Here is a 12,954-nt window from a genome sequence, read left to right on the forward strand (position 1 = left end):
AAACATAAAAATGCCAGAAAATGGACAAATAACGCCCACGGGTTGTCACTTTATTCTGAGAATAAAATCAAAATTCTGACTTTAAAGTGAGAATTCTGACTTTATTCGGTGAGAATTCGGAGAATAAAGTCAAAATTCTGAATTTAAAGTGAGAATGATCACTTTATTCCCAAATATTCTGACTTTATAGTGCTACTATTATTCTCACTTTAAAGTGGGAACTCTGAGAATAAAGTGAAAATTCTGACTTTATTCTCAGAATTCCCACTTTAAAGTGAAAATTCTGAGAATAAAGTGAGAATCCTGCCCAATTTTTTTCCCTCTCTCTTCACTGGCCCTAATCCTCTTCCGTAGAGTAGAATCAAAGCCCTTGCAAACATTTGTTCAATGTTCTCAATGTGACAATTGATTTAGAAAAAATCTATTCACTCCCATTTCATTCCAAGTGCTACACATTGACATTTTTGGGTCACTACTTTTCATTTATCACTTTTTTATTATTATCTTTGTCCTACATTGAATTTCGGTAATGTGGGCTTTGTATGCCAGTTCTGTTTGAGTGTTATTTGATTGCATGTCATATTTACCAACCCTCCTATATCAATGCTGTCAAGGACCTATTTTGTGTTAGACAAATGATTGCTTTGTATGATCTTATGACACCAAAAGCTTGCCTAGAGTATAAATTCTCTCACACTCTCCTCACCTGCAACATTATCCGCCACTCTGGGGATTCCTTCCTTCATTCCTCAAGGTAACTCATAAACTGCCAATATTTTTCTGGAAAATTAAGAAAAATGTTAGGATTGATTTGCAATCAATCTGTCTAACTCTGAGAATTGTCTTTCAGCAACTTGTGTGTGTGGTGCATCATGAGGAGGTCGGGAGGGCTGTTATTGCTCCTAATCCTGCTGCTCGACACTGGAACAATTTCAGGTATGTATACCATTTTTATATAATCACACCAAAATCTTTATGTTGGTCTTTTCTTTTCTGGCAGAAAATAGTTTTATTTTTAAATTATAATTATAATTAAAATTATAATATTATATATATATAAAATTGTAATATTATATATATATTATATTTATAAATTGTCATATTTTGACATTTAGAAATAATGTCCACACAAAAATGTACATACTACAACATATACTCAATATTGATAAAGCAAAACTCAAACTTTGGTCAAAGATTTCAGTATCAAGAGCTCAGACACATGATTGTGACAAAGCACAAAAAACGAGCAACATTTTTTTGCAAGCAATTTTCTTCTACTTACTGTATCTATACCACGTTACCAGATATAGAAAATGGAGGGATGCACGGATGTTCAAGTAAAGAAGCTTTCTTGCGACATTCCTCTCTGGATGTTTGTAAGCATGAATCGCCTGAACGGGATAAGCAGTGTAGAACGCTGACAGATGGAAAAACCTGAATCAGCTCCAAATATCTAAAATTAATTTTCGAATTTATTGCAACGATATTACAAATTACAACGTAATAGGAGTTAAAATATATCCCTGAGTTTCAAGTAAGTTTTGCAAAGGTGTAATTCCTGAGTCAAGGAAGAAAACTATCTTGAAAAGGAAGTGTTTCCATTGCATTTTTGGTTGACTAAAAAATTAATAAATCTATAACTAAATAAAACTACTTACCATTGTGATCAAATTGGATTATTCATTTTTTGGACTATGACATGTCCTATGACAAATGTACAATTAGTAACCCATTTGAATTGATTCAGGATTCATTAATAAATGATAAACGAACAGAAATAGTGTATTTGGGGCACTACAGGGTGTTTTCAAAAAGAATATGGCAAAATCCTCATGCAATATTTCAAAAATGAAAAACAATGGAAATCTGTAACTTGGACACAGTCAGCACGGACAACGGCAATATATATATATATATATAGAGAGAGAGAGAGAGAGAGAGAGAGAGAGAGAGAGAGAGAGAGAGAGAGAGAGAGAGAAAGGTAAGGGACAAAGAGGTTTTAAAAATCATTTTTTAAATGGCAGCTGGTATTTTTGGGATTTGCATGTATTTGTGTAGAAAAGTCTTAGCTACCTAACCTTGTAAAGGCACAGGTTCTACATATATAAACACTTTTTGCCAAAATAGTCATATTTAAGTTTAGAACTTGATTTGTGTCAACTTTGATGTCATAAATACAGTAGCCTACATAAACTTGTATTGTGATTTCAAACTTTTCTGAAAAAACATATTTCTCAAAGTCTGACTTTTCATGATTTATTTTTAATTTTAGTATAAGAATGTTAGTATAAGGTTTGTAGATCAAACAGTCCATTAATAAATTAAATACATAAAATGTAAAAAGGAGGACAACAAAAACATACATCTGTCGGAGTTGACAGAGGTCTGAGAGGTTGACAAAAACAGATGTTGTTGGCAAAAAAACAAAAAACAATGTCTGCATCACTTCTTAAAAAAAAAACATTTATTTTTTTAACAGACGTAGGTGGCAACAGATGAAATATGATGACCTCGCTACTCTTTGTCTTATATACTTAACATAAATCTGGAAGAAGAAAAAAACTCTAAATGTCCTCATTTACTACTGGAACGTACAGTACTAAAAAACATGTCAAATCATATGGGGTCTTCTCTTCTTGACCTCTTTCCTCCCTTTTTCACCATTTTTCCATTCCTTCACTCCGACCAATGTGCTCACACGCTTCACTGTCAATTTCTCTTGTTCTTCACTAGTGTGCTGCTGCATTTCCCAGTAGTTTTATGAGTATGTCTTCAGCTGGGAGAAACCACATTTTCACATACAGATCAGGGCAAAAGATCTGAACGTGAGCACCTTAAGCGATGGACATAAATACGGTCTGACGTGTTACAATACCTTCGCCTGTAGCGATGGCTCTTGTTGCAGCCACGGTTATGAGTGGGCACCTGGCGGAGGCTGCGTGGACACTGACGAGTGTTCGCTCCCTGACCCACCATGCGCGGCACCTCTGGATTGCCAAAACACACCGGGCTCTTACGAATGCCTAAAGCCTGCCTCACTCTCCAGATCCGGAATTTCTTCACAATCGGTCCAGTTCAGCTGTGGAGACACAGTTTGTCCATCAGGCATGGACTGCATTGGAAACAGATGTACTGACCCCTGTCAGACCTACACAGTGCTGGATGATGACTGGCGTTCGACACAGTTTCGGTACAACAATTCCAACCAGGCAAGATGTGACCGAAATGTTGAGTGGAATGGCTGGTATCGCTTGTTTCTGGGGCACGACAGTGCACGCATTCCTGAGAGATGCATCGCTGAAAACATGTGCGGAACCCATGCACCTCTGTGGATAACACAACCTCATCCCACACAGTCGAACGTGATTGCAACTCGTTCTGTGTGCAATGCGTGGGAAGGAGAATGCTGCCATTTTCCTTCACACAACATCCATGTCAAGCTTTGTCCTACAGCAGCTAGCAGCTACTACGTGTACAAACTTGTGAAGCCATCCACATGCCGATTTGGTTACTGTGCAGGTACTGCTCCATTGAAACTTTTTACTCTCAGATATAAACCTTATAGCAGTGGTTTCCTATGCGCATTCACCGAACCCTTCTTTATTGAAAAATAAAATATGATTTATTGTTTTGTTTTCTAATTTAAGACATAGATATAGGCCGGGTTTTCATCAAATCTGGCTCTCTTCACCTTGTGTTCAGAAAGTGTTGAGTTCTTGTATTCCCACTCTCCATGCAGCTTAAGGAAGTGTTCCTTTAGTTTTGCTAGATAGCCGCGCTGGACTAGAATTGCTCAACTTGGCATTGCAAATCATGCAGTTAAGACACTGACTCCCATCACTCAACTCAAGTCTATACATTATACAGTACTTCAAAACAACCATTGGTGTTTTCTTAAGGTGGAACAAAGGGACAGCAGATACAATGAAAAAAGCAGAGGCCCCAGAATTGAACCTTGTGGAACACCATACGCTCCATTTTACATGTGAATTCATATTCCACATTTTAGTTTTTTTGTGCTCGACTAGTATGAAGGGATAACAATAATAACGAAAATATAACAGCCGCAAGTCGACTACTGGGCGCACCAAATTCACTACAGCACAGATAGGCCAAGCAATGTGGCGTGATCACCTGCAGCCAATCATGGCCAAGCGGAGCGTATCATCACAAATCATTTGAGTCGGGTATGTGTCTTGACCTCTGACGAACCCCTAGGACTGACTCATGGATCCCCTGGGGTTCAATCGAACCCAGGTTAAGAACCACTGTAGTTATAGTATAAGTATAATATCACTCAGTCATTTGATGTAAATGTCCACTTGTTCTTGAAAACATCTACTTACAACAAAACTCTTTTTTTCAGAGGTCAATGGAAATGGTTATTCTACACCAACACCTGGATTTCATACAACCGGCCAAGTGGCAGAAGTTGGACAAACAACACAGGAACTCCCACAAACAACACCTGAGCTCCCAGTAGACATAGCTGAGGGGGAGGTCCGTCTGGCTAATGGTGGAAACACTTCCTGCTCCGGCAGAGTGGAAATCTTCCACCGTGGACAGTGGGGAACCGTGTGCGATGACATCTGGGACCTGAAGCACGCACAGGTGGTGTGCAGGCAGCAAGGCTGCGGTAGGGCCGTGGCAGCCCTCAAGTATGCTCAATTTGGGCAGGGCACCGGGCCCATTTGGTTGGACAACGTCGGATGCACCGGAAGTGAAGCAAAGCTGGGCGAGTGCAGCCACCGAGGAATCGGATTGCACAACTGTGGTCACCATGAGGATGCTGGAGTGATTTGTGAAGGTAAGAACTAAAGGAAGCAATTACGATACAGTGTATAGGTTTGCTAACTATATACATGATGAGATTTTTTTTTTCAGTTGGATGAATTTTCAGGAATCGTACAGTAAAAGTGTTGTTGTGTTAGCTGCTTCACCCGTGAGGCTGGTCAACTCTGACAACCGCTGTGCTGGACGAGTTGAGGTCTACCACAATGGCCAATGGGGTACCGTGTGTGACGACATATGGGACCTCACCAATATATATATTATACAGTACTTTAAATCAACCATTGGTGTTTTCTTAAGGTGGAACCCAGGGACAGCAGATACAATGAAAACAGCAGAGGCCCCAGAATTGTACCCTGTGGAACACCATACACTCCATTATACATTAGGGGTGTGAATCTCAGCACTGAGGACGATTCGATACGCATCTCGATGCACTGCCAGCGATACGATACTTTAACAATACATGGAATTTTCTGGCGATACGATGCGATGCGGCAGCTGACTGGTTAGCACGTCCGCCTCCCAGTGCAGAGGACGTGAGATCGAGTCCGGGCTTCGGCCTTCCTGGGTGGAGTTTGCATGTTCTCCCCGTGCTTGCGTGGGTTTTCACCGGGTACTCCGGTTTCCTCCCACATTCCAAAAACATGCATGGCAGGTTAATTTAACACTCCAAATTGTCCCTAGGTGTGAATGTGAGTGTGGTTGTTCGTCTCTGTGTGCCCTGCGATTGGCTGGCAACCAGTTCAGGGTGTATCCCGCCTACTGCCCGAAGCCAGCTGGGATAGGCTCCAGCACCCCCGCGACCCTTGTGAGGAAAAAGCGGGCAAGAAAATGGATGGATGGATGGGACGATGCGATGCGATTCACCGTCTTCACGATGCGATACGATAATCATTTAATTCAAATCAATGCGATCCGATACAATATGATGCAATTTGATGCGATTCAACATGATGCAAATAAGCAAAGGGGAAAATGAAAAAAATATATTAAAAAAAATGAAATTCAGTATAGTAGTACAAAACTACTGGCTTTATTCTTCATAGGCAGTCGATTGAACAAAAGTGCAGTTTTTGCCATCTTAAAAACACTCAATGAGTAACTTAAAGTGACACAATAGTGCAATCAATGTTTGTTCATATTCCTGTCTGCAAAACATACTGCTTATATGAACTCACTGTGAGGTAGGCTAATACAGTATTAAGGAGCAGAAAGTGCAAAACAACTTATACCCTTTCACAATTGGATTTTGTTTAAATCAAATGTAAACAATTTGGCATCTGAAACTCACAGCTGCTGCTGTAGTGCAAACACAGACTACTCTCACTGAGTCTCTCATTACAAAATGTTCATAAGAATTAAAAAGAAAAGAACTTCTTTCTGCAAATACCACTCACTGTCAACACCTCACTTTGTGATGGATTTCATATGGTGTTGCTTCAGGGTTTTTTTCAGGAAGATTAGTTGGTCTACATGTTCAGGAGAAAGCCGACTGCGCTCTGCTGTTATAATGTCACCTGCTGTGCTGAACACTTACATATGAAGTAAGCAATGGCTTTAGTTATAGCCATTGCACGGTCAGAGTTTACTGCGAGAGGACCCCCAAAATAAGAAGCGAAACTTTTCTGATCCTGACCTAATTTGCTTAGTCCATCTCCGGTGACCGACGAGGAACTAGACGGGGAGGCGGCGGTACACTTGTTAGTGATGTGGTGTATCCTTTTTAAGTGGGTCTGCATGTTTGTCATGCTGCCGTTGTACGGCTTCTTCACGCGGCATTCTTTGCAAATGACGGACGTTTTGTCAAGCTTTCCGTCTTTTTTTGCGAATCCGTAGTGTTTCCAAACATATGATTTAAACATTGCAGGTGCATTACATATATAATCCTCCTCGCTGCTGCTCGCTCGGACGTCCATGTTGTTTTGCTAGTGTACTGTGGGTGCCTCACGGCTTCCGCATGGTGCATTCACTGCACCCCGGGATTTTGGGGAACAGCATATGGGATGAAGTTTACAATGAATAAAACGGCGCTTGCATCCAATTTTACCGATACCCGCCAACGCATCAAGATGAATCTAGATTTCACACGTCAATTACATCGATACCCAGTGAATAAGCCGATGCACTCGCATCGTGCATGTGCGCATCGATGCATCCATTCATATCGATTATTTTCCACACCCCTATTATACATGTGAATTCATATTCCACATTTTTGTCCGACCACTTGCTTTGTTTTTTTGTGCTCGACTAGTATGAAGGGATAACAATAATCAAGAAAATATAACAGCCGCAAGTCGACTACTGAGCGCACCAAATTACCTGCAGCACAGATAGGCCAAGCACTGTAGCGTGATCACCTGCAGCCAATCATGGCCAAGCAGGGCGTATCATCACAAATCATTTGAGTCGGCTATGTGTCTTGACCTCTGACGAACCCCTAGGACTGACTCATGGATCCCCTGGGGTTCAATCGAACCCAGGTTAAGAACCACTGTAGTATAGTATAAGTATAATATCACTCAGTCATTTGATGTAAATGTCCACTTGTTCTTGAAAACATCTACTTACAACAAAACTCTTTTTTTCAGAGGTCAATGGAAATGGTTATTCTACACCAACACCTGGATTTCATACAACCGGCCAAGTGGCAGAAGTTGGACAAACAACACAGGAACTCCCACAAACAACACCTGAGCTCCCAGTAGACATAGCTGAGGGGGAGGTCCGTCTGGCTAATGGTGGAAACACTTCCTGCTCCGGCAGAGTGGAAATCTTCCACCGTGGACAGTGGGGAACCGTGTGCGATGACATCTGGGACCTGAAGCACGCACAGGTGGTGTGCAGGCAGTTAGGCTGCGGTAGGGCCCTGGCAGCCCTCAAGTATGCTCAATTTGGGCAGGGCACAGGGCCCATTTGGTTGGACAACGTCGAATGCACCGGAAGTGAAGCAAAGCTGGGCGAGTGCAGCCACCGAGGAATCGGATTGCACAACTGTGGTCACCATGAGGATGCTGGAGTGATTTGTGAAGGTAAGAACTAAAGGAAGCAATTACGATACAGTGTATAGGTTCGCTAACTATATACATGATGAGATATTTTTTTTCAGTTGGATGAATTTTCATGAATCGTACAGTAAACGTGTTGTTGTGTTAGCTGCTTCACCCGTGAGGCTGGTCAACTCTGACAACCGCTGTGCTGGACGAGTTGAGGTCTACCACAATGGCCAATGGGGTACCGTGTGTGACGACATATGGGACCTCACCAATGCCAAGGTGGTGTGTAGACAGTTGGACTGCGGCAGGGCTCGTTCAGCACTGCACAGTGCAGCTTTTGGACAGGGCAGTGGACCCATCTGGTTGGATGATGTCCGTTGTTACGGAAATGAAACTTCCATAACAAGCTGCAGACATCTTGGATTTGGGAAACACAACTGTGTTCACAGGGAGGATGCCAGTGTTATATGTGAAGGTAGCTTTTATATATTTTTATTAAATAAAGTTTTGGCATAATTACATTTAAACAATGAAAGTAAATAACCCATATATTTTTTGTTTAGATGAAGAAGAACCTTCACTCAGACCTTCTCACCTTATTTGTGACCCTAACAAAATCCAAGTGGGCCTTGATTCAGTTAGCATAACAAGTGCTGGTTACAACGCATTCTCTGGCAACCTGGCAGTCCGTAACTGTTCATGGGTCCGAGTGCAAGGTGATGTCGTGTGGTACGAGGCCGACGCAAAGGCCGATGCCTGCGGAAACACGCTGACGGTAAGCCACCCCCCCAAAAAACACGACACCTTGACACGTTTATTTTAGGTCCCATTTATTTAAAATGCCTTCTACAACTCTGCTTAAGTAGATGTCATGTATGATTATACAGTTTACTAAAGTACATACCTCAACTTCACACCAAGTAATGAATGTTGTCCACAGGTATCTTGATTTAAATCTCATTTTCGACAAATTGCCAACCTTTTGGGAAGTTTTAACAGAATGCCATAGAAAATATTTATTCTGAAAGTCATGAGTGCAGTACTTGTTTATTTTGAGCACTGTAACCAAAATGTGTTATAGTCACAACTGTCTGTCTGCTAACTAGTGGCGAAGGGTAACATACAGTTGTGCTCATAAGTTTACATACCTCTAGGGGAGGCTTTTCCAACTGGTAGCTCGCTCGCAGCGTACTTTGAGAAGCTTGCAAACAGATTTAAAATCTGAATTTGTCCATTGCTATTTGTAAACACAACATTCAAAACGCAACCTCAAGGAAGCAGCCAACCAGGAACGAGCGTGAAAACAGCCCACCAATGAGCAGCGGGCGTTCGCGCAGCCGGCAACTTGGGGTGAAATTAGATTAGATTTTTTTTTTCTGTCTCTTGTCCCGACACCGTAATTCAGACATGCCAAGGAAGCTGGAAACATACTCGATGTAACACGGCTTACTTCAAAATAAAGTTCACCAAATACTGTAATACATCGACGGCAGTGCAAATAGCCTTAGTGGACTTTGAAGTTGGGCCGCGTTGTCGGGCTAATTAGTCTAAACACGGCATTCTGATTAACATTGCGTTTGTGGAGTTAAGTAGCAGGTAATGACCAATCGCGGGTCGCCTGTTTTCTGAAGCTGAACTGTGATTGGTTGCTAGCTGAGCCCTGTGCAACTGGAATGCCATTTTTACTCGACAGCAGGTGGCAAAATGGCTGCCTCCTGAGATAGATAAAAACAACTAGATTGTGCTACTCATATTCCACAAATGCAATATTAATCAGAATGCAGTGTTTAGACCAGTAGGTGCATATAGAACACGTTATTCTCAAGACAATTTTTGTGTTGACTTCCTCTTTAAAATTGCATTAAATTATTGGCAATTTTTCATTCTTCTAATTTCGATACAATATATTCAACATTTTCTGGAACACAACACCCACCCTCATATGCTACATTTGCATTGGATTCGGGATCAAATCGTATCACATTTCAACATCAACATTTCAACAGAAAGTGGTGTTTATCCCAACCATTTTCTGTCTTTCAGACCAACCGAACACACGCCGTCTACTCCAACAGTTTATTTATCTACCCATTGAGCAACACATCTTTCTCCCCTGCTCGGAGACTTCCTTTCTCATGTGCCTATCCCCTGGACGCAGACAGCAGATTGAATTTGGCTGTCAGACCATTCCTTGCGTAAGTAGTTGTCACAACGATAGCCATTGTCAAATAAGTAGTATTGTACTATACTAACTTAGTATCAAGTGAAGCAAATAGGTTAAAAAAAATCATTTAAAATAACATTATAATTATCCATGAGAGTAGAAACTATGACCTACAGTAGGTTGATGATAACATGTGCTTTTTCTTGACAGTCTGGATGGTGCAATTGTTGGCTCGGGTGACAAAGCCAGCGCGTCCATGGTCCTGTACCGCAACTCCAGTTATACAGAGCCTTATTCAGCTGGTATGGTGGTCCTTCAAGTGGGCTCCCCATTGTATGTGGGGGTCTCTGTTGAGAAGACAGATCCCAGCTTGGCAGTTGTTTTGGAGGACTGCTTCGCCTCTCACTCCTCAAACCCTGACCATCCTGAGCAATACTCTCTCATCCAAAACAAGTAGGTGTCTGGCTCTGCTCATTAGGAATGACTGTACAGTAGAACTAGACCTGTGCAATTTCTGGAGAAATTATCATTATTATATGAAATTGAACTTTGACTAAAGTCTGCTCCAACCGCGATACGAACCCTGGTTTCCCACGCGCTAGTCTTCTGCCCTAACCAGATCTGACTTGTCAAAAAGCTTGAAACATTGCTTAGTTGAATAATGTGGAATAATACAAAGTTGTTATTGTACAATGTGGAGTGAATGTTGTCATTGAAAATCTGGATTGATATTGAAAAAGAATGACATGAAAAAATGACACGGAATATGGATGTTAAATAATTGGGCAATGATTATTATATGAAATTGGACTAAAATGTACTGCAACCAGGTCTCAAACCTGGGTCTCCCACACACTAGGCATCAGCTCTAACCTCTGGACTATTAACTTTGGACTTTTTTGCTTCTTAAAACACCACATAATTGTATCGAATAATGTGGAATACAAAACCCATTACATATTATGTGGATTTTATGGGTTTAGACCACATTTATGTGATTAAAAACTAATTTGCTCCCCAAAAAATTATAAATACGTTCTATTTTTAAGTGTCCCAAAGACTTATTTATACTTAGTTTTGTTATGCTAGAGCATACAGAAGGCTTTGATGCAGCCTCTGAACTAAAGAGAACGGTTGAAGCAAAGGTGGCAGCACAGTATAAGAGATCAACCAGGGCCATGTTGAAAAAAAAGTTGTTTTGTCCACAGTTTGAAATACATTTGTGAAAAATGATGAAACTTAGCTATATTCTAATGCTAATTGCTGAAACACGGAAACAGATAGAAATATACTTTTTTTTCCTGATGAAAGAAGAGACTCTAAGCTTTCTTTTGGTAGGTTCCTTGTTTTTGTAGCAGTAGAACATAATATTCTGTGGGCCTTGCAAAATCAGTCAAAGTCCAGTAAAACAGGCGGGAGCGAAGGTGATTGCTTCACTGAAAATGGCTAGGATTGAATGAGTTAAGCAACACATTTCATGCAGATCCTTTAGTGTCTTGTGGAAATGAACACATTTCAATATACACTTGTGATCTGGACCCCCGACCGCTTGGTTACGGGACAATGCACTTTATCATCTGCGCCACCGCAACAAAATCAAACACCAAGGACTGATGATGAGTGGTATTTACTGACTTACTGAAGAAAGTTGCATGTCTGTCCCAATATAAACGAATGGGGACATTTTTTATGTAAAATATTAATTAAATTGTGGGGAAAAATATTATGTGAGTTGAAAAAAATTATAGCTTGAGAGGCGTGACATTTTGGAACATGTTGAAGTTGGAACGGTGTAAATCAGATGTATTATGTGGGAGTAGAAAGAGGACAAAAAGTGAAGAGAATATTAATAAGAAAGAATCTGGATAACGTATGTGTGAATGCTAAAATCATGCATTTCAAAGGTGATGATAACCATTGATCTCCCCTTGATGGTATTAGATGTCCCAGTGACCGCCAACAAGTGTCCATAGCTGAGAGTGGCTCATCCCTCCGGGCTCGTTTCGCTGCCTTGTTCTTCCTGCTTCAAGGGGAATACCGTGATCTTTACCTCCACTGCAGTATCAGCCTGTGTGACCAAAGGAGGCACTCTTGTATTCCGGTGAGTAATAAACTGCATTCTATTTGATTCACATTGCTCTATGTCAATTATTGCTTAACCAACTCTAACGTTCTCCTATGGATTTTCACTTACTTCCACCACGTAGCATTGCACAAGGAGAGCACACCGCTCTGTGTCAACCTCTGCTCCAATGAAGCCAATCACTATTGGCCCAATCACTTGTAAGCATACTCACTCAGGTATCAGACTATACAGTATGTTGACAAAATAGAAATAATAAAGACATTTTCTCCCTCTTTCCTTTTTTATTTTCAGGGGATAAATCATCTAAGTGACATCCTGTCAAACAATGACATCTTGTTTTTGATTAAGTGATATCAAATAGTAAATAAAAAGAAAAGAAAAAAAGATGAGCCAGCTGACTGAGCAACAATCAACAATCATTCATAATTTAATTCAAACCTATGGCTTATTCATTAAAATGAGAAGGTGTTTTTTGGATGTGGGAGGGGTACGGGGAACTGAAGAATCCAGAGAAGATCCACTCAACATGGGAAGAAAATGCAAACTCCACAATGAGATGTTTCAACAGAGATTGGACTCGGATCTCCTGACTGAGAGGCAGACGTGTTAACCACAAATCCCACTGTGCTGTCGCCGCATAACAATTTCTTCCTTTTGTCAGTGACAATCTCTGTCTAATAATAATCAACAAATCATCTTGAAAATCCAATCATTTTGGAACAAAAAAAATGTATTGTGGTCTTTACAATGGCGGTTCTAGACAGTTTTGCCTGGGGTGGCAAGGTGGTTCAGTTGGGAGGGTGGAGGTTATAAACCCTCACACAAATACTTATGCACACACAGACACACACATATTCAAATACACATGCACACTTCTAATTCAATTTTAATTTTCTGCATTCCCTGGCAATTTT

At 40.8% G+C, this 12,954-nt stretch overlaps 1 protein-coding gene across 1 annotated transcript; it reads left to right on the forward strand.

The window, feature by feature from the left end:
* The first annotated feature begins 1,313 nt into the window (after positions 1-1,313).
* Positions 1,314-12,351, forward strand: LOC144054820 (uncharacterized). The gene is made up of 11 exons (XM_077570146.1): positions 1,314-1,337; positions 2,805-3,519; positions 4,367-4,807; positions 7,386-7,826; positions 7,951-8,265; positions 8,354-8,565; positions 9,834-9,985; positions 10,165-10,407; positions 11,896-12,055; positions 12,162-12,237; positions 12,332-12,351. The coding sequence occupies exons 1-11, from the start codon at positions 1,314-1,316 to the stop codon at positions 12,349-12,351; spliced, it is 2,799 nt and encodes a 932-aa protein (XP_077426272.1).
* The last annotated feature ends 603 nt before the right edge of the window (positions 12,352-12,954 follow it).

This window comes from Vanacampus margaritifer, chromosome 7 (genome assembly GCF_051991255.1).
Source record: "Vanacampus margaritifer isolate UIUO_Vmar chromosome 7, RoL_Vmar_1.0, whole genome shotgun sequence".
In the NCBI taxonomy this organism is placed as follows: domain Eukaryota; kingdom Metazoa; phylum Chordata; class Actinopteri; order Syngnathiformes; family Syngnathidae; genus Vanacampus; species Vanacampus margaritifer.

Bases quoted from the DNA above. Each gene is read 5' to 3' on its own strand.
- LOC144054820 (XM_077570146.1), top strand. From the start codon at position 1,314: ATGGAGGGATGCACGGATGTTCAA. The intron at 9,986-10,164 runs GTAAGTAGTTGT...TTTTCTTGACAG, and splicing joins GCTGTCAGACCATTCCTTGC to TCTGGATGGTGCAATTGTTG. The intron at 10,408-11,895 runs GTAGGTGTCTGG...TGATGGTATTAG, and splicing joins TACTCTCTCATCCAAAACAA to ATGTCCCAGTGACCGCCAAC.